Here is a 23,801-nt window from a genome sequence, read left to right on the forward strand (position 1 = left end):
ATCAAGCCATGATGAGGCGCCATCCCGTATACAAAAGGGAGGAAGATTGGCACAGATGTTAGCTCAGTGACAATCTTCCTCAAGCAAAAAGAGGAAGATTGGCAGGAGATGTTAGCTCAGGGCCAATCCTCCTCACCAAAAAAAAAAGTACAGGACTAAGAGTAAAAGAAGAGAAACCAGCTAGGAGCCTATTGCAGTGGTCCAGATAAGAAATGATAGGGGTAAAGATAGAGCATTTGGGATAATTTTTGAAAGTAGTGTAAAACTAACTTTCTAATGGCTTGGATAATGGGCTATAAAGGAGAGTGGACCCAAAGGTGGACTCCAAGTTTTCTGCCTTAGCTGCTGGGTTGGACAGTGATAATGTTTACTGAGTTTTGAGAGATTTGGGGTAGAGAAATAGAGTTTTGTTTTAGTTATTACTTTTAATACAGTAAACTTTTATTGAAATATAACATAGCATACCAAAAAGTACAGTAGTCCCCCCTTATCCGTGGGGGATACATTCCAAGACTCCCACTGGATGCCTGAAATCTCAGATAATACCAACCTCTGTATATACTTTTTTCCTATACGTACATACGTATGATAAAGTTTAATTTATAAATTAGGCACAGTAAGAGATTAACAGCAATAACTAATAATAAATTTGGCTTTGGGGCCATTATTAACTAAAATAAGGGTTACTTGAACACAGACACTGTGATACTGCAACAGTTGATCTGGTAACCAAGAGGGCTACTAAGTGACTAATGGGCAAATAGACACTGCGGATATGCTGGACAGTGAAACGAGTCACATCCTGGGTGGAACAAAGAGGGATGGCTGAGATTTCATTACTCAGAATGGCGCCCAATTTAAAACTTATAAAGTGTTTATTTCTGGAATTTTCCATTTTATATTTTTGGACCACGATTGACCTCAGGTAACTGAAACCACAGAAAGCAGACCTGGGAGTCAGTGGGGACTACTGTAGACAAATTCTAAGTGTAGCTTGACGTTTTCCCAAAGTGGACTTACTCATGTAAGCAGTGCTCAGATCAAAAAACAACCTCTATCCTAATAGCTCCCACTTGTGCTCCTAATGGCATAAATTAATGGTGGTGTTCATTGCAATTTCAAAGTCCCAGACTATAGGATTGTTTACATTGTCCCTTAGAATTGAGAAAGTTGGAAATTCGTCAGATTGTGTCTGAAAGTTGAAGAGTAATTAGGGACTTTTCTGAGCTCATAACTTTTGCTTGGTCTTCAAATTTAGGTTGTTTTCAAGACACTGTATGTAGGAAATTAACTGTGATCCTAAACAGTTGGGTATGTTTGAGGCAATACCATACTCATTTGTAAAAATAGAAATCTCCACCTGGGATATTGTAGTTAAACAAATAGCTGTAGAAGTTTTTTGGAGGAAAATAAATCATTAAACTTCCTCTATTCCAAAAAGTAGAGAATTTAAGAGGGCCTACAAAAATTATTTAAGAGATAAAGGATAATATCTGAGGTACTGAGGAGTAATTTAATGTTTTTCTTAAGATTGGATAGTTCCCTCAGATTTATGGATTTCACGTATTCTCAGTTTCACATGTGTAGGAATTGGAATTCTATACAAGTAAAAATGCAACAAACTTAGCAGGATATGAAAATTGCTGAATTTTTTGTTTGTTTGTTTTTAGGGCGTTTAACTTCCTAAAGTTATAGTCTACTGAAGGATTGAAAATACCTTTTTTGCTTTGTTTCATGTGAAACAAATTCTAATATCCATTATATCTGTTAGAAATAAAAAAATGGAGGAAGATATGAGAAAATGGTATTTTTCAAATTATTGGTAATTTGGGCAAAGGAGTTGGTAATTTGGGCAGAGTCTTCCTTTATTTTGTTGAGTGTTCTGATTTGTGGTTTGTGGGGTGTCTAAAATTGATAAGGGCTGGTGATAGATACATGAACCCACATGTGTGATAAAATTGTGTAGAACTAAATAAATGCACAGAAATGAGTCGAGTAAAACTGGAGGAAGGTGAATAGGATGAGTGGATTGTATCAGCATTGTTAGCCTTTTTTATGCTATGGGTGTGCTATTATGCTACAGTTTTTTAAAATGTTACCATTGGAGGAAACTGGGTAAAGTGTACACATTTTTCTTTTTAAAATTCCACCATTTTAATCAAAACTCTCATTTTTGTTTTCTAGGAGTGAAAGGATTGGATCAATTTGTCCCTGATTTTTTTGTCTTTAAAGGTAATCTTCCTGTTGAGTTCACCAGTCGTACAGACTTAATGCAGTTTTCTGTTTGGGGTGGCAATCTACATTTAGTTGTTAAAAGAGAAATTTTATTGTATGATGGCTGAGCCTTTTCTTTTTGAATTACCTCACAAAATGCAGTCTAATCTCTAAAAGAAAATAATTTGATTTATGTCATGGAAGTATATATCACAGCAAATTCAAACTACATTTCTGGTTTATGCTCCACAGAATTTTTTTTTTTTTCCAGAAATTTATGAAAATCTCTGCTCTTTTAGGTGTTTGTCTGAAACTGTGTTTTACTCCTAGGTTGAAGTATTGGAGCCATGGGAATAAAGGTTCAGCGTCCAAGATGTTTTTTTGACATCGCCATTAATAATCAACCTGGTAAGAAAATTAATGTTCCTATTTAACATTTATAAATGAGTACTTAATATTTTGAATTAGTAGAGAAGTTTAAACCAACTACCTTCTTTTTCAGCTGGAAGAGTTGTCTTTGAATTATTTTCTGATGTGTGCCCCAAAACATGCGAGAACTTCCGTTGTCTTTGTACAGGTTTGTTGACATTTTCAGTTGCCCTAATTGTAGTCTCATTTAACTATGGCTTGCTTTAATTTTTTATTTAACATATTTTAGATTTCTTCATGCATATTACTTCCTTCTCTTAACATGCAGATTATGCAGCATTGACTACAATGTGAAAGTAATTCTTAGAAATATTAGTTGTAATGAGACTTTTATCTGAGATTGATGTCTACATTTCTACACTCTCCAGAAAACTATGGGTGATTTTAAAATTAATTTTTAAAAAAATTCCTGAGGGGAGTGAAAATTTTATTTAAAGAAGTCTTTACAGTTCAAGAGAGGTATATTTTACAAAGCAAAAGCTTTCATTAATTTTGCTTTAATAGTACTTCCTGGATTTCCTTTCTACTAAATGGCCTACTAATTTTTCTTCTCTGTAGGTGAAAAGGGGACAGGGAAATCAACTCAGAAGCCATTACATTATAAGAGTTGTCTCTTTCACAGAGTTGTCAAAGATTTTATGGTTCAAGGTGGTGACTTCAGTGAAGGTAAGACTTTGATTCCCACAAAAGAAAATCGTATATTTCTATTCTTTGTTAAATATCATAGATCTCAGAGTTAAACAAATCTTTACGAATGCTAGTCTAGTTTTCTTCTCACTCCGCTTAGTCTTCGGTCAAGCGATTAGGAGTTCTCATGGAAACAGATTAAAGAAAGAAGCACAAAGGAAATAATTCCACCTTCGATGCATGAATTAATTTCGGAAATTTGCTTCTGAATAAAAAACAAAAAAACACTGTATTCATCTCTTAGCAGTGTATGTGTTTGATTTTCTCTCAATTGGTAATCCTTAACTATGATATAGTTTTTACCCATCCTTTTTTATTGTAAAAACTTCAAAACTATTATCAAAGACGCTTTGAAAAAATAACAGTAATTTTTGTCTTCTACCTGCATGATCATTAGAATCTGAACATTCTTTTTTACACCCTTTGCTGCATTCTTACTATTCTATCACGGGGGAAAGAAAGTAATTTGACTTTAAATTAATATATTTATGAAGTGCTGTGACCCTTTGAGTATTGATTTGTAGTCATTCGAGCACCTACCTTGTTACAAGCATTTTGTTTAGGTAGCACCTTAAAGGAGCTTACTGTCTTGAGAGTTCTAAGAGTCCATGTTTTTCATTCTTAGGAAATGGTCGAGGAGGGGAATCTATTTATGGAGGATTTTTTGAAGGTAAGAATGTTCGCATTTAAATTGTGTTTTTAATGTTTTCTATTTTATTCATTTGATTTTTCTCTGTTGAACAGATAAGGCTATTCATTAAACAGTATACTAATATCCAACTACCTTCAGCTAATCGGGAGGTTAATTTTTTTGTGAAAGATTTTATGTGATAGACTTTATAGAGGTAGGATTTTTTTGTGTTTAGGACACTTGTACATCATATATGAAGAGTTTCAATGATCTATAATAAACTCTTAGCATTATAGTACTAGAATAGGAACTTCCATAGCTTGATCTTAATCTTTATTAAAAGAGATTCAGCGGTATTTCTTAGTAACGGTATCCACAGTTTTAGTCCATTTTTCTATGAGGACTTTTTAAAAATCTCTTTGATACTCTAATGTTTGGCTATAGTAATGTTTTTCCCAAATTTAAGTTTTTTCTCTGGAATTTTTTTTTTTTTGAGAAAGATTAGCTGTGAGCTAACATCTGCTGCCAGTCCTTCTCTTTTTGCTGAGCAAGACTGGCCCTGAGCTAACATCCATGCCCATCTTCCTCTGCTTTATATGTGGGACGCCTACCACAGCATGGCTTGACAAGCGGTGCCTAGGTCCACACCTGGGATCCAAACTGGCAAACCCTGGGCTGCTGAAGCGGAACGTGCAAACTTAACTGCTGCACCACCAGGCTGGCCCCTCTCTGGAATTTTTTATTGATGTGAAGATTATTTGAAAGACCATAAACATATGAATGTCGACATAATTTCGTATTTCCCACCTTTTACTTTTGGGATTCAGTGAAATTTTGTCTCACATTCCACTTGCTTTGTTCTCATATTCGAATCCAAGATTGGAAGGCAAGCTGCTCTCTTTGCAGTAAGTGACACTGTGATCAAGATTGTTAACGAGTGCCTCTCTGTGCTCAGAAGATTATATGTGCTTTTTTTGTGGTCAGAAATGAAACACATGAAATATTTGGATGCTTTCTCCTGCTTTTTTTTTTTCAGTTGAGTTCATAATAGTTTACATCATTGTGAGATTTCAGTTGTACATTATTTCTTGACTGCAATCATATAAGTGCTCCCCTTCACCCCCTCTCCTCACCCCCCCACTCCCCTTCCCCTGGTAACCACTGAACTGTTCTCTTTGTCCATGTGTTTGTTTATATTCCACATAGGAGTGAAATCATACAGTGTTTGTCTTTCTCAGTCTGCTTTATTTCGCTTAGCATAATTCCCTCTAGGTCCATCCATGTTCTGGCAGATGGGATGATTTTTGTCTTTTTTTTTTTTTTTAAGATTTTATTTTTTCCTTTTTCTCCCCAAAGCCCCCCAGTACATAGTTGTATATTCTTCGTTGTGGGTCCTTCTAGTTGTAGCATGTGGGACGCTGCCTCAGCGTGGTTTGATGAGCAGTGCCATGTCCGTGCCCAGGATTCGAACCAACAAAACACTGGGCCGCCTGCAGCGGAGCGCACAGACTTAACCACTCGGCCACGGGGCCAGCCCCTGATTTTTGTCTTTTTTTATGGCTGAATAGTATTCCATTGTGTATATATATACCACATCTTCTTTATTCAGTCATCGGTCGATGGGCACTTGGGTTGTTTCCATGTCTTGGCTATTGTGAATAGTGCTGCATCTTTCTCTTGCTTTTTAAGGAGAGTTTCATCTTTTGTTTAAATAAGCAAGCAAAGTTGTATTGTCTTTTCCCCAAAAAAACCATGTAAATGACAAACGGAAATGGAAAGAAAGGAGGTTAGATTTTATAGCAAAGGATTGAAAATTAGAAATATTTTAACCCAAAACGATAGGAGACGGAATTCGTTAATATTTGATTCTCTATTCTTGTAACTTGAATTTTATCTAAATTTTGCCTGGACCTAAAGAACACTTGACATAAACACAAGATCTGAAGAGGAGTAAAAATGAATTTTTTGGGAGGTTATGCCTATAATGTAACTAAAAACTTTGCTTCTCTGCAGATGAGAGTTTTGCTGTTAAACACAACAAAGAATTTCTCTTGTCAATGGCCAACAGGGGGAAGGATACAAATGGTTCACAGTTCTTCATGTAAGTAGTTATGATCTGATGATTTAAAATGTCCCTTTTTTGGTGTGTGGTTTCTCTTTTTGCCTGCCATTAATCACTGACAAGTAGGAGAGGGATCTGTAAGGGGGAGAATTTTTGAAGGAGGGAGAACAAAGAATTGCTGGAGGGGGAAATTTTTGAAAGGGGAGTTGAACTGTACTGCTGAAGTTTTCAAATTATGAAGACTTGTCAAGAGGGCACAGGAGCCCACTTGAAGGGGTGGGGTTCCCACTCCCCACATTAGGACAATTTGAGCATCAAAATAAATAATGATAGTATCAGATTATCACATAAAATAGAAATCCAGGATTCCACGGAGATATAAATACTAAATTAATCAATAATGAGAGAAGGAGAAGCTGTTCCTGAGTAGAATGTCAACTAATAAATGTAAAAGGAATAATAGAGTTAAAAAAGTCACCATTTTGCAGTCATCTCAGTAATAATTGATTCAGGAAAGATTTACTCATGGATTGTAAATTTGGAGGGCAAGTTTAAGAAGGAACAGGATATTTACATAGAGTTTCTCTCCATAAATTACTTAATTACAAAGAGTAAAATACAATTGATCCTCCTTATTCAAGGATTCTGTATTTGTGAATTTGCCTAGTGATTAGAATTTGTTTATAACCCCCAAAGTCAATACTGCTAATGTTTTCCAGTTTTGACTACAAAAGAATTATGACCAGGGGCTCTTGTTAGCAGTGCACGTTTTTTAATCATGTCCCATGGGGGTATAGATTTACCCTTCTCTTCAATAGCCTTAAACTCTCTTGGTCTCAGAAGAACTTAATCGGTCAGCACCTTGTGGATTATTCTAGTGTTTTCCTATTCCATGTTTGTAACTCCCTTCTTTAACAGTGAGAAATTTGGTGCTCCCATTATCTTTAAAATTTGTACTCATTTGCTGAATCTTAGAATAAAAAGTGCTGTCCTCTACCACTGTGAAAAATAACCTACTAACTGGAGTTCACTGATTGTTTATAGCTATTTGTGTTTTTAGACTGAGGATATGTAGTTAAAATACCACATTTAAAGTGACTTGGATTAGTACTTATTGGTGTGAATTTTGTGACTCAAAATATGTTAGGTTCATATGTTTTGATTATATTTCATTTGTTCTCCTCACCGTATTGTTTTGATTTGTTTTTGCTTTTTTTAAGTTTATAAAACATTAACATGATTCCACAGTCAAAGCAAAAGGAATACCCTTGAAGTATCACTCCTGCCTAACCCTTCACTCCATCCCCATTCCCCTATCTTTCCCCCCATTCCCACCCATCCATATTAGTAACCATCCCTATTAGTTTCTGGTTTATCTTCCTGTATTTCTTTTTGCAAACATAGGCACAGATAGATGTATATTTCCTTATTCTCCCTGTTATCTTACACAATAGATAGCATACTATGTATAATGTTTTTCTCTCCACTTAATATGGAGTGATAGAAATCACTCCATATCAGTTCATAAAGATCTTTCTCATTCTTTTTTAATGCTACATAGTACTCTATTGTGTGTATATATTTTATTCAACTGATTACCTATATATGGATCTTTCTGATTTTTTAAATGAAAACAACTTAGATCATGTGTGTTGTCGGAAAATTAGAGCACACAGATAAAAAGAAGAAAAACAATGCCATCTCAAAGCATCTTTGTATGCAGTAAAAATGTAGGTAGAGTGTTGCATATATTCTATAATCAACTTTTAGATATATAAATCTCTTTGCACGTCACAAATATCAACATTTTAATAGCTGCATGTTAATACATTGTTTGAATGTACTATGCTTTATTTATTTAATCTCATTTTTGAACATTTGGTTTGCTTCCTGTTTTTCAAACTGCTGCAGTGAAGATTTTTGTACCTATTGTTTGATGCACTGTTATTTCTTTCTTTCATATTAGTTGCTAGAAGTTTATTTAGTGAAATTTTTACACATTTTTAAACCTTTCCATATATATTGCCACATTGACTTCCAAAAGGAAGTATAGGTTTACTCTAGTATCAGCAGTATTTAAGTACCAATTTCACCAGATCCTCAACAACACTGAGTATTATCATTTATTTTCTCTTTTTTAAGTAAAATCCTTCTATACTAACCAAAACCCCTATGTTAAGTTCATGTAATCCTTGATGTATATTCTTAGAAACTTCCCTCTAAGTATTGATTTCTCCTTACCTCTTTCCGTTTCTAGATAAGTGCTCTTTACTTCTTCTGTGTTCTATTGTTTTTTAAAGGGCACAACCTCAGTTTTTAATCTTTAAAAACATTTTTTTTATCCTGGTAACATATAATAGAAAATTTACCATCTTAAGCATTTGTTAGTGTACAGTCAATGGTATTAATTATATTCACAATGCTATGCAACTATTACTACTATTTCCAAAACTATTTCATTATCCCAGGGACTAACCACTTCAGCCTCTGGTAAACCCTGTTCTACTTTCTGTCTCTATGAATTTACTTATATAAATAGAATCATACAATATTTGTCCTTTTGTGTCTGCCTTATTTCACTTCACACATTTTCAAGGTTCATCTGTGTTGTAGCATGTATCAGAACTTCATTCCTTTTTATGGCTGAATATCGCTCCATTATATGTACTTACCACATTTTGTTTATCTGTATTCATCTGTTGGTGGACATTTGGGTTGCTCCAATCTTTTGGCCAGTGTGAATAATGCTGCAATGAACGTTGTTGAGTCTCTGTTTTCACTTCTTTTGGGTATATACCTAGGTGGAGTATATTGCTGGATCATATGGTAATTGTATGGTTAGCTCTTTGAGGAACCACCAAACTGTTTTCCACAGCGGCTGCATCATTTTACATTCTCACCAGCACTGTACAAAAGTTCCAGTTTTTCCACATCCTCATCAATACACTTTTTCACCAATCTGAAAATGACCATGAAAGCACTGCAAGTATTGGTTTAGGCGTTACAAGTAAATTCTAGTGAGCAAGCAAACTTGCAAATATGAAATCTGAAGTGAGTATCTGGATACAGTATACACTGAATGTAACATATAATACAAATACATATATGGAGTAAGCCTAGGTTTTTACATTTCTAGGTGCTTTTAGCAAGTTCAAGTGAACATAGCTGTTACAGTGAGAGAACAATTACGAGTTGTTAGGGGCTTTTTTGTTTTTTCTTTTTAGGATCGGCACCTGAGCTAACAACTGTTGCCAATCTTTTTTTTTTTCTGCTTTTTCGCCCCAAATCCCCCTGGTACATAGTTGTATACTTTAGTTGTGAGTCCTTCTAGTTGTGGCATGTGGGATGCCGCCTCACCGTGGCCTGGTGAGTGGTGCGTTGTCCATGCCCAGGACCCAAACCGGTGAAACCCTGAGCTGACAAAGCAGAGCGCGTGAACTTAACCCCTCGCCACGGGGCTGGCCCCAGGTTGTTAGTTTTTTAAAGTCAAGTGAACTTTTAAAAGTACATGTAAATGTTAGAATTTTTTTCAGTCATATTGTATGTGCTTTAACCAAAGGTTGCTTAAGTTGTGTCCCTTCTTCCAAATTTCTAATGCCTTTTTTGATAAGATTTTTTAAAAATAATAAATCTTATACAATGCCTATCTTCAGTCTGTTGTACCAGTACGTCTTCATTGCTATTCAAATAAGCAGCCTTCTTTTTTTTTTTCTTTAGATTTTATTTTTTTCCTTTTTCTCCCCAAAGCCCCCCAGTACATAGTTGTATATTCTTCGTTGTGGGTCCTCCTAGTTGTGGCATGTGGGATGCCGCCTCAGCGTGGTTTGATGAGCAGTGCCATGTCCGCGCCCAGGACTCGAACCAACGAAACACTGGGCCGCCTGCAGTGGAGCGCGCAAACTTAACCACTCGGCCATGGGGCCAGCCCCCTAGCGGCCTTCTTAACTACAAAGCTTTAAGGTTGAAATGGAGGGGGGAAAATGGATTTTTAAAAATTGCTTCATTTGCAAAAAATGACTTGTTGCTTATTTTGGGCTTTGTCCAAAGTTTTAATCTAGATCTCTTTCTTCAACCTGGAGTTTACTTTTTGTCAGGGGTAACAAACTCAAAGGCTTACAAGTCTTAAGCAAGTAACCTAAGCAAGAAAGCCTGCTAGGACAAGAAACTAAACTATTAATCCCAGTATTAAAAAAGACAGGAATACTCAGCCTGAGCAATTATTGATACATGCAATGTATCACATCTTCCAGGGTTCTTAAAAGGTCTGAAATCTGGATTTTTATGTAAAAGTATCCAAAATTTTAAATGTTGGTAGCTAATTAAAAAATTTATAAACACTATATGAACCATTTCTGTTCAGGTTCAACAAAACATGTGTTAGAGCTATCGGAATATAACCTGTGCTTTAACTGTTGAAAATGTTAAGATTCAAAAGCACTATTGTGGGGGCTGGCCTGGTGGCATAGTGATTAAGTTTGCATGCTCCGCTTTGGCAGCCCAGGGTTCGTGGTTTAGGATCCTGGGCACAGACATAGCACCACAAATCAAGCCATGCTGTGGTGGCATCCCACATAAAACAGAGGAAGACTGGCACAGGTGTTCACTCAGCAACAATCTTCCTCAAGCAAAAAGAGGAAGATTGACGACGGATGTTAGTTCCCTCACCAAAAATTAACTAATTTAGAAAGAGAAGCACTAGTGTTAAACCTATGAACTGTGGAATGGTTTGATAAATTATGCTGTGTCCATACAGTAGAACGTTATACAACCATGAATATTCAATAAGAGTCCGGTCACATGCAAGAAATATGGTTGGATAGAAATAACACCAAAATGTCAACTTTAGTTACATGTAGTTTTCAACAATGAGTAGGTATTACTTTTATTATAATAAGAACAATTTTTTGAAAATACATTGTGTGGAAAACATCTTGCATTCTGTTCTACTTAAAGTTAATGTAATAAGATTTCTGTTATGTTAAGATAGCATATGATTTCTTTGCAACTTTGTTTCCAATGCAGTTATTTTCTTTTCCTTTTTAGAGATGCTAACTTTGTTTTTCTCTGACTTTGTTTTTATTCTTCTATCTGATGACTTCCAAAAGAACAACGAAACCAACTCCTCATTTAGATGGGTAAAGATTATTTTAATTTATTTTATGACCTACTTTAAATTAGTATTAAAATAAGAAGCTTTTATTTAATCATCTTTACTTGACTCTTTAGCCATCATGTTGTTTTTGGGCAAGTGATTTCTGGTCAAGAAGTTGTGAGAGAGATAGAAAACCAGAAAACAGATGCAGCTAGCAAACCATTTGCTGAGGTGCGGATACTCAGTTGTGGAGAGCTAATTCCCAAATCTAAAGGTAAGAACAAGTACATATTTCTGTAATTCTTAGGTGTACAAAACAAGTGGAGACACTCTAAATAGTTGACATGAAATTCACACTAAAGTAAATATAGATATGAAATTCTCGTGTTTTTAAAATGTGTTTTATCGTACTTCATACTTTGTGCATTTACCATGGAATTGCTTATCTTTTCCTTGTTATTAATTTGTGGTAATTTGCCCTTCAGCTTCCACTTTTTTGTTTTATTTTTTTTTTAATTGTAATTGTCTAAATAGAATGGTAAATGATCACTTTTCTAGTAGGAAAAGAGACAGTGGGAGGAAGATGACAATTGAAGAGAATAATATAGACTAAGAAACTTTAGGGGAATAAATTATTTCTCTTTCATGAGCTGCTTAGATGCAGAAGTATTGGCATGTTTGAGAAAGTTCTTTTACTTAGATCAGAACATTTAACGTTAACATGACTAATAGTTTGATATGATATCTGAAATGGGTGAGAACTTTAAGTAAATATTTTAAGTCCTTATATATGCAGTTTTAACTACCACCATTTATTATGGATATTTGGTCTGACACTCTAAATGTAATGGGGGCAATTACCTTCAAACATGTATAGAAGGCGATAAAATATTAAACTGACTTTATTCTTACTAGTGTAGGGAATAACACTAGCAGTACTTAGTTTTTGATGGTTAACAAATGTGAGAATCATCTGTAATCTTTTCTGATCCTCACAATAACCCTACAATATTATTTCCTCCATTTTACAAATGTAGGTAGTCTAGGAGATTGTTATTCATCACATCAGACAACTACGCCTCAAACTCAAGTTTGGTGGCTTCAGATCTAGAGATTTTTCCATTATATGTTGCTAACTCATTAAAGTCTTTAACGTTCTTTTTAGAATTGCCCTATGTAGAATATTCTGTTCTCAAGTTTTAGGCATGCTGATTTGTGTACAAATCTGTAACATTTAGAAATATGCACATTTTGTTTTGTTTTAATTTAGAAACACCCAAGATGTTATAGAGAAGGCTTATTTTTAATTTTCTTTCTCTGCATTCCACTTTGATTCTGATGATTTTATTTTCTTCTGTGTCATATCAAATATATACCTTGTAAACTATTGCAGGAATATGCTACAGCTCATAATGGGACTGTTTATATAACTTCTTAGTGTTCGTGAATCTGGCTATCCATTCTTATTTACAGACGAGATATAATGTATGCCTTGTGTTAATGAAGATTCAGTAAAGAATGAGGTATTGTTGAGTATCTCACTTTTTATTTTAAATAAAAACTAAAAGGCGATCTGTATATTAATGTTTGCAAATTTTAGACCCTGAACCCACTATTTAATTCTTCAGAGTGTTGTTGGTACAATTGGAATATTTTGGTTTAAAGCATTATTTCTTCCCACATCATCTAGAAGGTCTTCATCTTTTATTCTCTAATTAACAATTAGGTTTTTTGGGTTGTTTTTCTTATATTTTGTGGTTTTTAAGGTCTCTTGTGTTAGAATCTATTCTCTGCTTGTAGGACTTAAGGATACTCTGTGATTGATATATTTAGAAAGAGATCAAAGTAATAAAAAAGCTTACATTTTAAACCATAAATGGTTATCATAGACTCTGATAATTTGATGTAAAGATTCTTTTGGTACTAAAAGGTCAGTGTTGGAATAATTGCTTTAAGGATGAGAAAGTGAATGAATGTTACTCTTTATGCATTATTATTTATGTCTTTATAATGTATTTCACCTGAAGAGATAAATGGTGATTTTGCCCAGGCCATTGTAGCTAGGAAGTTCTGCTGAAAGTTGATATAGCGTCCTAGTGTGTATTCCTCAAAGTCATGCTAAGGAAGCATACCTTGCCCTCATCAGTTTCACCAGTTGGGGAAGATTTGGCTCTTTATTAGTACCTGTCCAGGAGTTCCTGAGAAGGTCAGATTTGTTTCTAGCCATACTTCCTATGCCTACTCTGTTCTGCATCACATGGTGGAAGAAGAAAAGATCTTTATGTTTGAGATCACACAGTTCAGCACCTGTTACCCTGCAGTCCTTCAGTTACCATTCAGAACATTGATCAGAATTTTGTCATGCATTTATATAACCACTTTTTAGGCAAAGGTGTGTCTTAGATCCAATCCAATTTATAAGTTTCATGGCCTCCTTACAGTTTTAAATTGGAAACAGTCAAAAAGCTTTGTGCAACACTGTGGTGTTCATCATCATCATATTTAAAATTTTGTTTGAGAGATTTACACCTCAGTTTAAAAAGAAATAAATACAGAATCTTTTTTTTCTTTTTCTAACTTCCTGAAAGAAAACAAAAAGACTTCTGAAGAAATCTGACTGTCTGGGCCCACCTGTATATGGTCTTGGTGAGTCTGGGCAATCTTCTTGGGCCTCTCTCCATTTGCTGTTGTGAGATTGGAAATTCTGCTTTTTGTGGCTATTTGAATGTACCTGAGGAGGTTCAGAGTCAGAGAAAAGAACCTTCCAACAGATGCAGACATGAAACAGTGGAGGCTAATAAAAACTGCGTTCCTTAGTGGCTGTGAAGGGGCAGAGTGGAGGATAGAACACAGACCACCAGAGTGAAACCACTACCTTAATTAAGGTACTTCTTGGTTTTTCAAGAGTTGTCATGACCTCAGGTTATGCTGATCTCTTCAGAGTTCACTGCATTTGTCAGAGGTCTGTCCACCTTGCCCATGCAACAAGAGATAGGGCCATTGCTATATTACAGAGTATACAGAAACACAAGTGCTGACTTGTGGCAATATGGCAATAAGTAAAGAGTTATATGGGCAGAAATTTTGCATATATGTGGGAGGAAACAGATTGCCTGGCCATACAGAAAGAGGAGCACAGTAGAGGAAAGTAGCTCGTGAATCTTATATTCAGGAGACAGTGGAGAAGAACACCAGAGGCTCATTTCTGTGGTGACAGTGTCCCATTTCAGTGTCCTTATTCTAGAATTAAGAATTGTGTTGACACTTTTACTGGAAAATAATGGGCTACTCAACTTAGAAACTGTTTAGAAGAGACCAATAATATGAGATGAAAATATCTAAAGGAGACTTATTTTAGGAATAGTTCTATTCTTTATTTCAGAAAAATATTATTTTGGTGATGACCCAGAAGTTTCCTTCAATATAAAGGGTTCATGTGAAATTCATTGGTCTAAAGTATGTATATCTCAAAAAGCTATTAAGGCAGCATTTTTTTACCTTAAATTTTTACAAGTAAAATGTTCTGGAGTTTGTTGTTTAACCTTAATGTGATACTAGTAAAGTCAATACCTAATTAGTAGGATTACACCAGACCCTACCCACTCCCCAGAACAGGTCAGTGAACTGGTTGGGAACTTCTTTTACATTGTGATAAGCAAACTGCATAATCTAAAATAAACTAACCAGAAATGGCCCAAGAGTTGACAGTGTTCCTCTTTGTAATTCCTTTTCGTCCATTATGATTCTTAATTTATTGTGGTTTCGCTTTTAGTACTGTTTTATTTATCTTAAGGATACATGCTTGCAAAAGATACTTTGAAATAGATTTTGTATAAGTGGTTAAGCAGGAAGTACAGTTTTTTGGAAGATGGAGTAAAACTCTGAGGGAAGGGTGCACGTCTTATGAGGTTTCCTATGGAACTTCCCTATTACTCTACAGTTCTTTTCTCTCCATGTCTGGCATCATGTAGAGTATATATTTACATACTGTTCGTATATATACTTGTTGACTGAGAAGAATAAAACTTCAGTCAGATTCACAGTGTGCCTAAATCATATTTTTAAATTTAGGTTAACGCAGATTTTAAACTCAAGCTACATCCTGCTAGAACTAATTTTGATATTGTCGTGTCTCTATTTTTTGCCTTTTTACTCTTTAACTGCCTTTTCTCAATTATTTTCTCTTGTTTTCCTGAGCAGATTCATAGGAAACAGGCACACAGATTAAATTTCACTCATAAAATTATATTAACAAATATCAAAAGAGGGAACCTTTTCAAACTTACAGCTTAGAAAGCTCTCTTCCAAGGCATCTTTCCTAAAACAGCTTATTTTCCTTTTAGAGTTGATGTTATCTGATACTCAGGCAGATTATATTACTATAAAAAATAGTTATAAATCTCTTTCTGGCCTTCCATATTGTTGTGATACCTTGCTTCATTCAAATGTTTTCTTGAAAGTGATGCGTAAACTAACTAATGGTCATTTGAAATATATTTAATACATTCGATGAGGAAAGTGGGCTTGCTTTTTAAAGAAACCAGCTGCAGTATATTTCTCATAGGAAAGAATCCCAGTGCAAAATAAACAGCAATATTTTGTGCTTATGTGGAATACTTTTTACTTGCATATTATGTGGTCTCAGATATTTTTATTTGGAGTTACTCATATGAGTTTATTTTCTTCCTTATGTTTCTTTAAGTTTGATCCTCCCCCGGCTCCCTCCTGCCCACATATCCCTCAGGTTTTTACTGCATATATGTAGATTTTTCAGTTTGTATGTGTTTGCATACCCACTCTGCCTCACCACAACCGTGGTCTTGGGTTCAGGTTAACAACTGGACTCGTGAGACAAGATAGGCTTCACTTGGCACTGTTTATTTACCTTTAAGAAAGGATACAGGATGGGACAATACTGTACAGCACAACTTGGACAGCAACAGCATAGTAGAGATCTCATGATTTCCAGGCAGAGCTTGCATACGTCCCAGACATCGCACACTTAGATGTTCATGGTCCTGAGGAGCATGACCAGGTGAGGAAGGACTACCTTAGTTCAATGAAGCCATTACCTCTGGGATCCCTTCAGTTTTTATACGTTGTTCCCATTCTCCAGCGCAGCAGCATCTCATTCATACTGGAAAAGTAATCTTGACAGTGAACTGCAAGTCTTTGGTCAAGTACATAGTGACTTCAGCCAGATTCTCATTTATCTTAGATGTAATACACTCCTATAAATTCTGAGTTAGGAGTTTCAGGAATGATTTGGCCAAGTGCCAAATCTTCAGGTGTTCGTGAGGCTAAAGGAAACGGTACAGACCAGCTGTTAACCTTTTCAGTTAAGGTCAGTATATAGCCAACCTTCAGTCCAAAGATATATTGTCTTTGTCCTCTTGATTTTTCTTATTATGGAAAATATTAACACGCACAAAAATGATTGAAATTGCGTAACAGAACACCCATGTTCATTATCCAGCTTCAACAATTAATACATGGCCAATCTCATTTTACCTATCCATGGCCAGTTCTCCATTTCCTGTTTTTTTGAAGCAAATTCTAGGCATAACATTTTATTGGTAAATATTTCATTATTTATTGCTAAAAGATGACTCTTTAAAAAAATAACCAATACCATAATCATATGCGCACATATAGACACACATACATATATATTCCTAAATAGCAGAAATCCTGACAATGTTCAGATTTCTAATTGTTTGATTAATGTTAATTTTTTGATATTTGAATGTGAATCCAAATGAGGTTCAAACGTTGGGGTTGGTCTTTGTAAGTTGTTTTTGTGTTTGTTTTTAATGGATTCCCCCACCATCTCCTTTTATGTTTCCTTGAGATTTATTTGTTGAACAGCCTAGGTCATTTGTCATATTTATTATTGCATACACTGGATTTTACTGATTGTGTCCTTGTATTATGTAATGTGTTTGTTCTGAGCTTCTATTTTATATAACTTTGTAGTTAGGTCTAGAAAATTGTTCAGATGCTGTTTTGATTTTTTTTTTTAATTTCTCTTTTCTTTTTTGAGGAGGATTAGCCCTGAGCTACCTACTGCCAACCCTCCTCTTTTTGCTGAGGAAGACTGGCCCTGAGCTAACATGCATGCCCGTCCTCCTCTGCTTTATACATGGGATGGCTACCACAGCATGGCTCTTGCCAAGTGGTACCATGTCCTACCTGGGATCCGAACCAGCAAATCCCAGGCTGCCGAGAAGCGGAACATGCGAACTTACCTGCTGCACCACCGGGCCAGCCCCTTAATTTCTTTTGATGGGAGCACAAGTCACATAGTCTTTGTGCTCTGCAATCGCCATGGTGGCCAGTGCCTCATTAGAAGTTTGCAAAATGATGATATTCTAACTCTAATTCTTTCTTCATTTATTCCTGGAATACTTTTGATAAAAAGCACCCTCCCTTCATTTACTATTTGGTTAGGCAGTGGTACAGTTCATATAGGAAAAGCAGGATAGATACTTTCTATCTTATTTACCAATATCATTATGAACCTGATAAATTCTAATATATTTGATGTGTTTCAGTTTATTGATAGTTTTTTGTATATCACTCTTATCCACAACATCTTTGGCCTGAATTTGCTTCTGCAATTCCACCATGGTTTGAGTTAGAATCACCTGTAGATGAGCCAAGTTCTATCTGGTTTGTCATATCTTCCCCCAATTCCTGTTGTATTACATCTGATTAACTTCACTTATTTATGTTAGTTGCCTAGTCCTTAAACCATTTAAGTTTTTGAACCTCTTTTAAAGTTACTTCCTTAACCCAAAATAAAATTTCAATTTGAAATTACTTTTTGTATAGACCCCAAAACATAATTATTAATCATTGGCAAATGACTACCCTCTTTTGTAAGTCTGCTCTTTAACTAAAGCTAAGTTTCTTAGTCATTAGAGGAATGCTCAGGCATTGAAACATAAGCCTATGCCAATGGAATCATGTTTCTTTTCACATTCATGCAAAGTATTTATTCTGTTATTTTTCTCCTCTATTTTTACCTCCAATCTTGATGATAAGAGAACAAGTCAAAAACTACGAGAAGAATAGAATCTGGACTCTTAAATGTTACTTCTCTGCTTTTTGAAAACTATGTAATTGAAATGTTTCCTAAAATTCACTTAATTTAATGTTTTAGACTTACCTATTTTCTGGATTCTTTTGCTTAATAGATTCAACTCTGACCCATGAATCTGGAGATTTGGATCCTAATCCTGCCTCTTGACTCCTTTCCTGTATCCCTCAGTTCAGATAACTGGATGCGCTAAGTGTTGCATACTGGACTTAGAATCTGCAGAAAGTCTAAATTTCCACTTAGAAAGTTCGTCTAAAAAGTGTTGACCAAAACCTTTTTGTTTTTTATTAAAGCTAAGAAAGAAGAAAAGAAAAGGCATAAATCATCATCCTCATCATCATCCAGTGATTCAGATAGCTCAAGTGACTCTCAGTCCTCTTCCGATTCTTCTGATTCTGAAAGTGCTTCTGAAGAGAAATCAAAAAAAAGAAAAAAGAAACATAGGAAAAATTCCCGAAAACACAAGAAAGAAAAGAAGAAGCGAAAGAAAAGCAAGAAAAGGTCTTAATTTTACTTTTATTAATACTAGCTTTATATTCTATTTTCCTTCTGTTTATAAATAAATCTATTGGGATTTTGGATCAATTATGTGGTAACATTAAAATAGAAACATTTCATAGCATGAAGTGTTAGACTTTTGATATTCTATAGTCAATGGATTAAATTTAGGTACATTCATCTCCATTTTTCAACAAAACCATTCAGTTCATTTTGTTTGAATTCAGTGAAATGATGCTTTTGGTTTTATGGGTTTGTATTTTATAGGAGGAGTATAGGATTAATGAGAATTATAGGAAACAGTTGTTTCCCTTATTTTCTGTAGCAGTCTCTTGCTTTATTGTCCTTTATTTCCTTTGCTCGTATGATAGCATAAACGTAGAAAACAGTACTTTCTCTTAGGTTTTGTCTGAAATAATTTGTTTGTACTAAAACTTGTCTTAATATATCTGTTGCCTCTAAAGCAACTAATTTTTTACCTACATTTTTTTTTAAACCAGTATTTTAAATTTATCAGAGTACATTGCCCACGGAGTTTCATGTTTTAGATCCATTTTTTTGGAAAATATTTTTTGAGAATGTGATAATGGAAGTATTTGGTTTTGGGTTTTGGGTGGTTAGCTGGTTTGTCAGAAGAATGAAGAAAGATTTTCTCCATGTAATCACATCTTTTGGGAGGGACGGGATGGTGTATATATATTGTGACATCTTACAAAGGAAAGAAATAGAACATTTGGAAATTTGAAGTAGGTACATAATAACCAAATGGAACTTGTTTTGTGTGTTTCTCTTAAGCGCATCTAGTGAAAGTGAGGCTGAAAATCTTGATGCCCAACCGCAGTCTACTGTCCGTCCAGAAGAGATCCCTCCTATCCCTGAAAATCGATTCCTAATGAGGAAAAGTCCTCCTAAAGCTGATGAAAAGGAAAGGAAAACCAGAGAGAGGGAGAGAGAGAGAGAGTGGTATGTGAATGTGTCTGTCTCGTAGAGTGTCCTACACTCCTCACCATAGAACTTTTCTCTTTTTAAAAAAGTTTTTACTTATTTTAAGCAAGATTTAATTGGTGACTTTGTCCCAAGATTGAAATCTTCTTTATAGGATAATGTTAGCAAAGCTCCTTTTTGTTACCCACATAGCTAAAAAGATAAGTTGACTGAATTCAAACAGATTTTGAATAAAAATTATTTTAAGAAAATAAGCACTGCTAAAAAGATATGTTAAGTAACATTCCAAACCAATTCCGTTCAAAATGAGATCAGTGTTTTACTATGTTATTTGTATACATTAAACTTTTAAGTGAGAACCTTGGTTTTTCAACTTGTCCAATAGGAAAAAAAAATACTGTTTTCCTTGCCTGACTTATAATATTGTGGTAATGAAAATTGATACCATGTTCAAGTACTTTGGAAATTTTTCTACATAAATACACATTATTAGTATTAGTTCTGTTAGTTCTTAATGAATCATTAATAATTATGTCCAAAAATAGAGAAAAGATTGAAGTCTTTCTCTTATGATCAGAAATATGTTGTTATAACATAAAACTAATAAAATTGTGAGCAGTCCCCCAGTACTTTCACAATACAGTAAAAATATAAAAATAAGTCTTAATTATTTGAAACTTGGGGGTAATTTTGATGGATTGGATTGAGTTTATTTTTCCATAAATATTAGGAAAGGATGTTTCTAAGGAAATAAATATTAAAGACAAAATGTTTGAACTACTTTTCAAATACCCTTTACATGGATATTGTTGGTGCTAATTAAAGATTAACTCATATTATTATTATTGGTGCGGTTTTTTTGGTGGGGAAGAGTCACCCTGAGCAAACATCTGTTGCCAGGCTTCCTTTTTTTTTTTTTTTTTTCTTAGCTTGAGGAAGATTAGCCCTGAGTTAACATCCATGCCAGTCTTCCTCTATGTTTTGTATTTGGGACACCTCCACAGCATGGCTGATGAGTGGAGTAGGTCCACGCCTGGGATCCGAACCCATCAACCCAGGCAGCCAAAGCGGGGCACACAGAACTTTAACCCCTCAGCCATGGGGCCACCCTCATATTTTTTGAAAACAAATAGTTTCCCTTTTTGGTATAAACCAGGATGTAAATGTATTCCTAATTCAGACCAGCTTATCTCTGCTTTAATTCACATTAATTACATTTCTCTGTAGTTTTATTACCAATGAAAGCTGCTTTTAGGATAATAAGGTACTTTGGAATAAGATAGTTTTAAAATTGTTCTCTCAACAGCATATAGCCTACTCTGAGCTCTTCGGTGTTGATTTTCCTTAGCACTATCAAGTTAACTTTGTTGTTGTAATGATTATATAACATTATTTCTCAGCAGGACACAATTGGTATTTTGGGGAAGAATTGTCCTTCATCCTCACGCATTACAAAATTTTCACATTCCTGACTTGTGGGCACTAAGCACCACTAGCACCCTCTAGTCATTGATAGTTGAAAAAAATGCTCCCATATTTTTCCAGATACCTACTGTGATTTGATGACATTCCTGCTTGAGAACCACTGATATGTAAGATTTTAAATTTACCAGCAAAGCTATATTCTCCACATTAATTTTTGAAAAATAACATGTTTTAATTTTCCCTTTAATTCCTTCTAGTAATCCACCTAATTCCCAGCCTGCTTCATACCAGAGGCGACTTTTAGTTACTCGGTCTGGCAGGAAAATTAAAGGAAGAGGACCAAGGGTAGGTGATTCTTTTTTCCAGAAATCTTAATGGTATTACATTGATCTCAGTGTTTCTTAAATATTCTTTTACATATAAGTAACTAAAATTTAGAGTAGATATGGATGTTGAATTATAAGTTCTCTTTTTATAGTAACTTTTTTGTATTGGTACTTCAAACTGAAAATCCATGACTGTTAGTGGATTTTATATGTACGTGGTATAAAATGAGGTCAAGGTCTTTCTTGTGTTCCCTTGTTACTTCCTGACCACTATATCTCTACTCTTGTTAAAAATTAATAAATAAAAATTAACCCTATTCTTATCTTTCATTCTCTTTATTGGATTCTCCCCGACAGAATTTAAATATCTTCTTGTGTTTTCAAAACTTCTTAGAAACTTGGCTATGCTTAAGTTTATTATTTCTTCACTTCCTGTTCATTCCTCAATGATTTCAGTTTGTCTTCTACCATTCTGCTGAAAACAGCACTTGCCACATGGTCAACTCCATGTCGCAAAATCCAGAGGATCCTTTCGATCCTTGTCTCACTTAATCCCCTTCCTTTAGTACTCCTTCCCCTTTGCTTCCATCATATTTTCTTCCTATCTGTCTGGCTTGTCTCTCGTGAATTTCCAATGACAATTCATTCTTCTGGGTGACCTTTTTTTTTAATTGAAGTCATAATAGTTTATAACCTTGTGAAATTTCAGTTGTACATTATTATTTGTCCGTCACCATATTTATATGCCCCTTTTTACCCCTTATGCCCACCTCCCAACCTCCTTCCCCTCTGGTAACCACTAGTCTGATCTCTTTGTGTGTTTGTTTATCTTCCGCATGAGTGAAATCATACAGTGTTTGTCTTTCTCTGTCTTATCTCGCTTGCCCAAGTAGACATAGTAGAGTAGCTCGCGGTGTTCAAAAAGATCCTTCTAAGACTGATGTCAAAGAGTGTACTGCCTATAATTTTTTCTAGGAGTATTATGGTTTCATGTCTTGTATTCAAGTCTTTAATCCATTTTGAGTTAATTTTTGTGGATGATGAAAGATAATGGTCTATTTTCATTCTTTTGCATGTGGCTGTCTGGTTTTTAACTATGGTTCTTCTTCCAATCCATGTGCATGGAATATCTTTCCATTTCTTTATCTCATCATCAGTTTCTTTCAATAATGTCTTATAATTTTCATTGTATAGGTCTTTCACCTCCTTGGTTAAATTTGTTCCTAGATATTTTATTCTTCTTGTGGTTGTAAATGGAATTGTATTCTTGAGTTCTCTTTTTGTTAGTTTGTTATTAGAGTATAGAAATGCAATGGATTTTTGTAAGTTTTCCCCTTTGCTTAACATAATACCCTCAAATTCCATCCATGTTATTGCAAATGGGACTGTTTTGTCCTTTTTTGTGGCTGAGTAGTATTCCATTGTGTATATATACATCTTCCTTATCCATTCATCAGTCGATGGGCACTTGGGTTGCTTCCACGTCTTGGCTGTTGTGAATAATGCTGCAGTGAGTATAGGGGTGCATAAGTCTCTTTGAATTGTTGATTTCAAGCTCTTTGGATAAATAGCCCATAGTGGAATAGCTGGGTCATATAGTATTTCGATTTTTAATTTTTTGAGAAATCTCCATACTGTTTTCCATAGTGGCTGCACCAGTTTGCATTCCCACCAGCAATGTATGAAGGTTCCCTTTTCTCCACATCCTCTCCAACATTTGTTATTTTTTGTCTTGGTAATTACAGCCATTCTAACAGGTATAAGGTGATATCTCGTTGTAGTTTTGATTTGCGTTTCCCTGATGATTAGTGATGTTGAACTTCTGTTCTTTCAAGCCCCATTCCCACCATCTTACTGCAGTTTACCATTGTATATTCTCTGAAGTATAAATGGCTTCTTAACTGTTCTCATGGCTGTTTTCAAACTTTTTTGTCTTAGGATCTCTTTATACTCTTAAAAATTGAGAACCCAAAAGAGCTTTTGTTTGTGTGGTTTGTGAGTTATAGCTATTAATATGTACTTAATATTTTAGATTTTAAAACTGAAAAATATTTAAAACACAAGAATATATAAGCACACATTCCATTAGCTGTGAAAGCAAAGACATTAAAACATATCATGTAGTCTCTGAAAAATTCCACTGTACACTAATGAAAGAATGAAAGTGAAAAAGGCAAATAATGTGATATTATGAAAATAGTTTTGACCTCACAGATCCCCTGAGTCTTGGGATCCCTAGACTACACTTTGAGAGTCTCTGATCTAATTCTTTCTCTAAACAGTCTCCAGAATGGTCATTTAAAAATGAAAATCTGATTATGTCACTCTTTTGCCATTGATCTTAGGATAAATCCAAAATTATTACCATGGCCTACAAGACCTCACAAAAT

The 23,801-nt window shown here is 34.9% G+C and overlaps 1 protein-coding gene across 2 annotated transcripts in view; it reads left to right on the plus strand.

Moving 5' to 3' along the window:
* PPIG (peptidylprolyl isomerase G) overlaps positions 1–23,801 on the plus strand; it is a 40,129-nt gene that overhangs the window by 13,007 nt on the left and 3,321 nt on the right. For both annotated transcript variants that reach the window (XM_001916894.5, XM_005601571.4), the window contains exons 2-12: positions 2,185–2,232; positions 2,545–2,622; positions 2,717–2,791; positions 3,202–3,309; positions 3,956–4,000; positions 5,975–6,062; positions 11,129–11,158; positions 11,250–11,389; positions 18,511–18,718; positions 19,511–19,678; positions 21,343–21,430. In XM_001916894.5, the coding sequence (XP_001916929.2) occupies positions 2,562–2,622; positions 2,717–2,791; positions 3,202–3,309; positions 3,956–4,000; positions 5,975–6,062; positions 11,129–11,158; positions 11,250–11,389; positions 18,511–18,718; positions 19,511–19,678; positions 21,343–21,430 (1,011 nt within the window). In that variant the 5' untranslated portion in view covers positions 2,185–2,232; positions 2,545–2,561. The remainder of the gene's footprint in view (positions 1–2,184; positions 2,233–2,544; positions 2,623–2,716; positions 2,792–3,201; positions 3,310–3,955; positions 4,001–5,974; positions 6,063–11,128; positions 11,159–11,249; positions 11,390–18,510; positions 18,719–19,510; positions 19,679–21,342; positions 21,431–23,801) is intronic.

Source organism: Equus caballus, chromosome 18 (genome assembly GCF_041296265.1).
Source record: "Equus caballus isolate H_3958 breed thoroughbred chromosome 18, TB-T2T, whole genome shotgun sequence".
Classification (NCBI taxonomy): domain Eukaryota; kingdom Metazoa; phylum Chordata; class Mammalia; order Perissodactyla; family Equidae; genus Equus; species Equus caballus.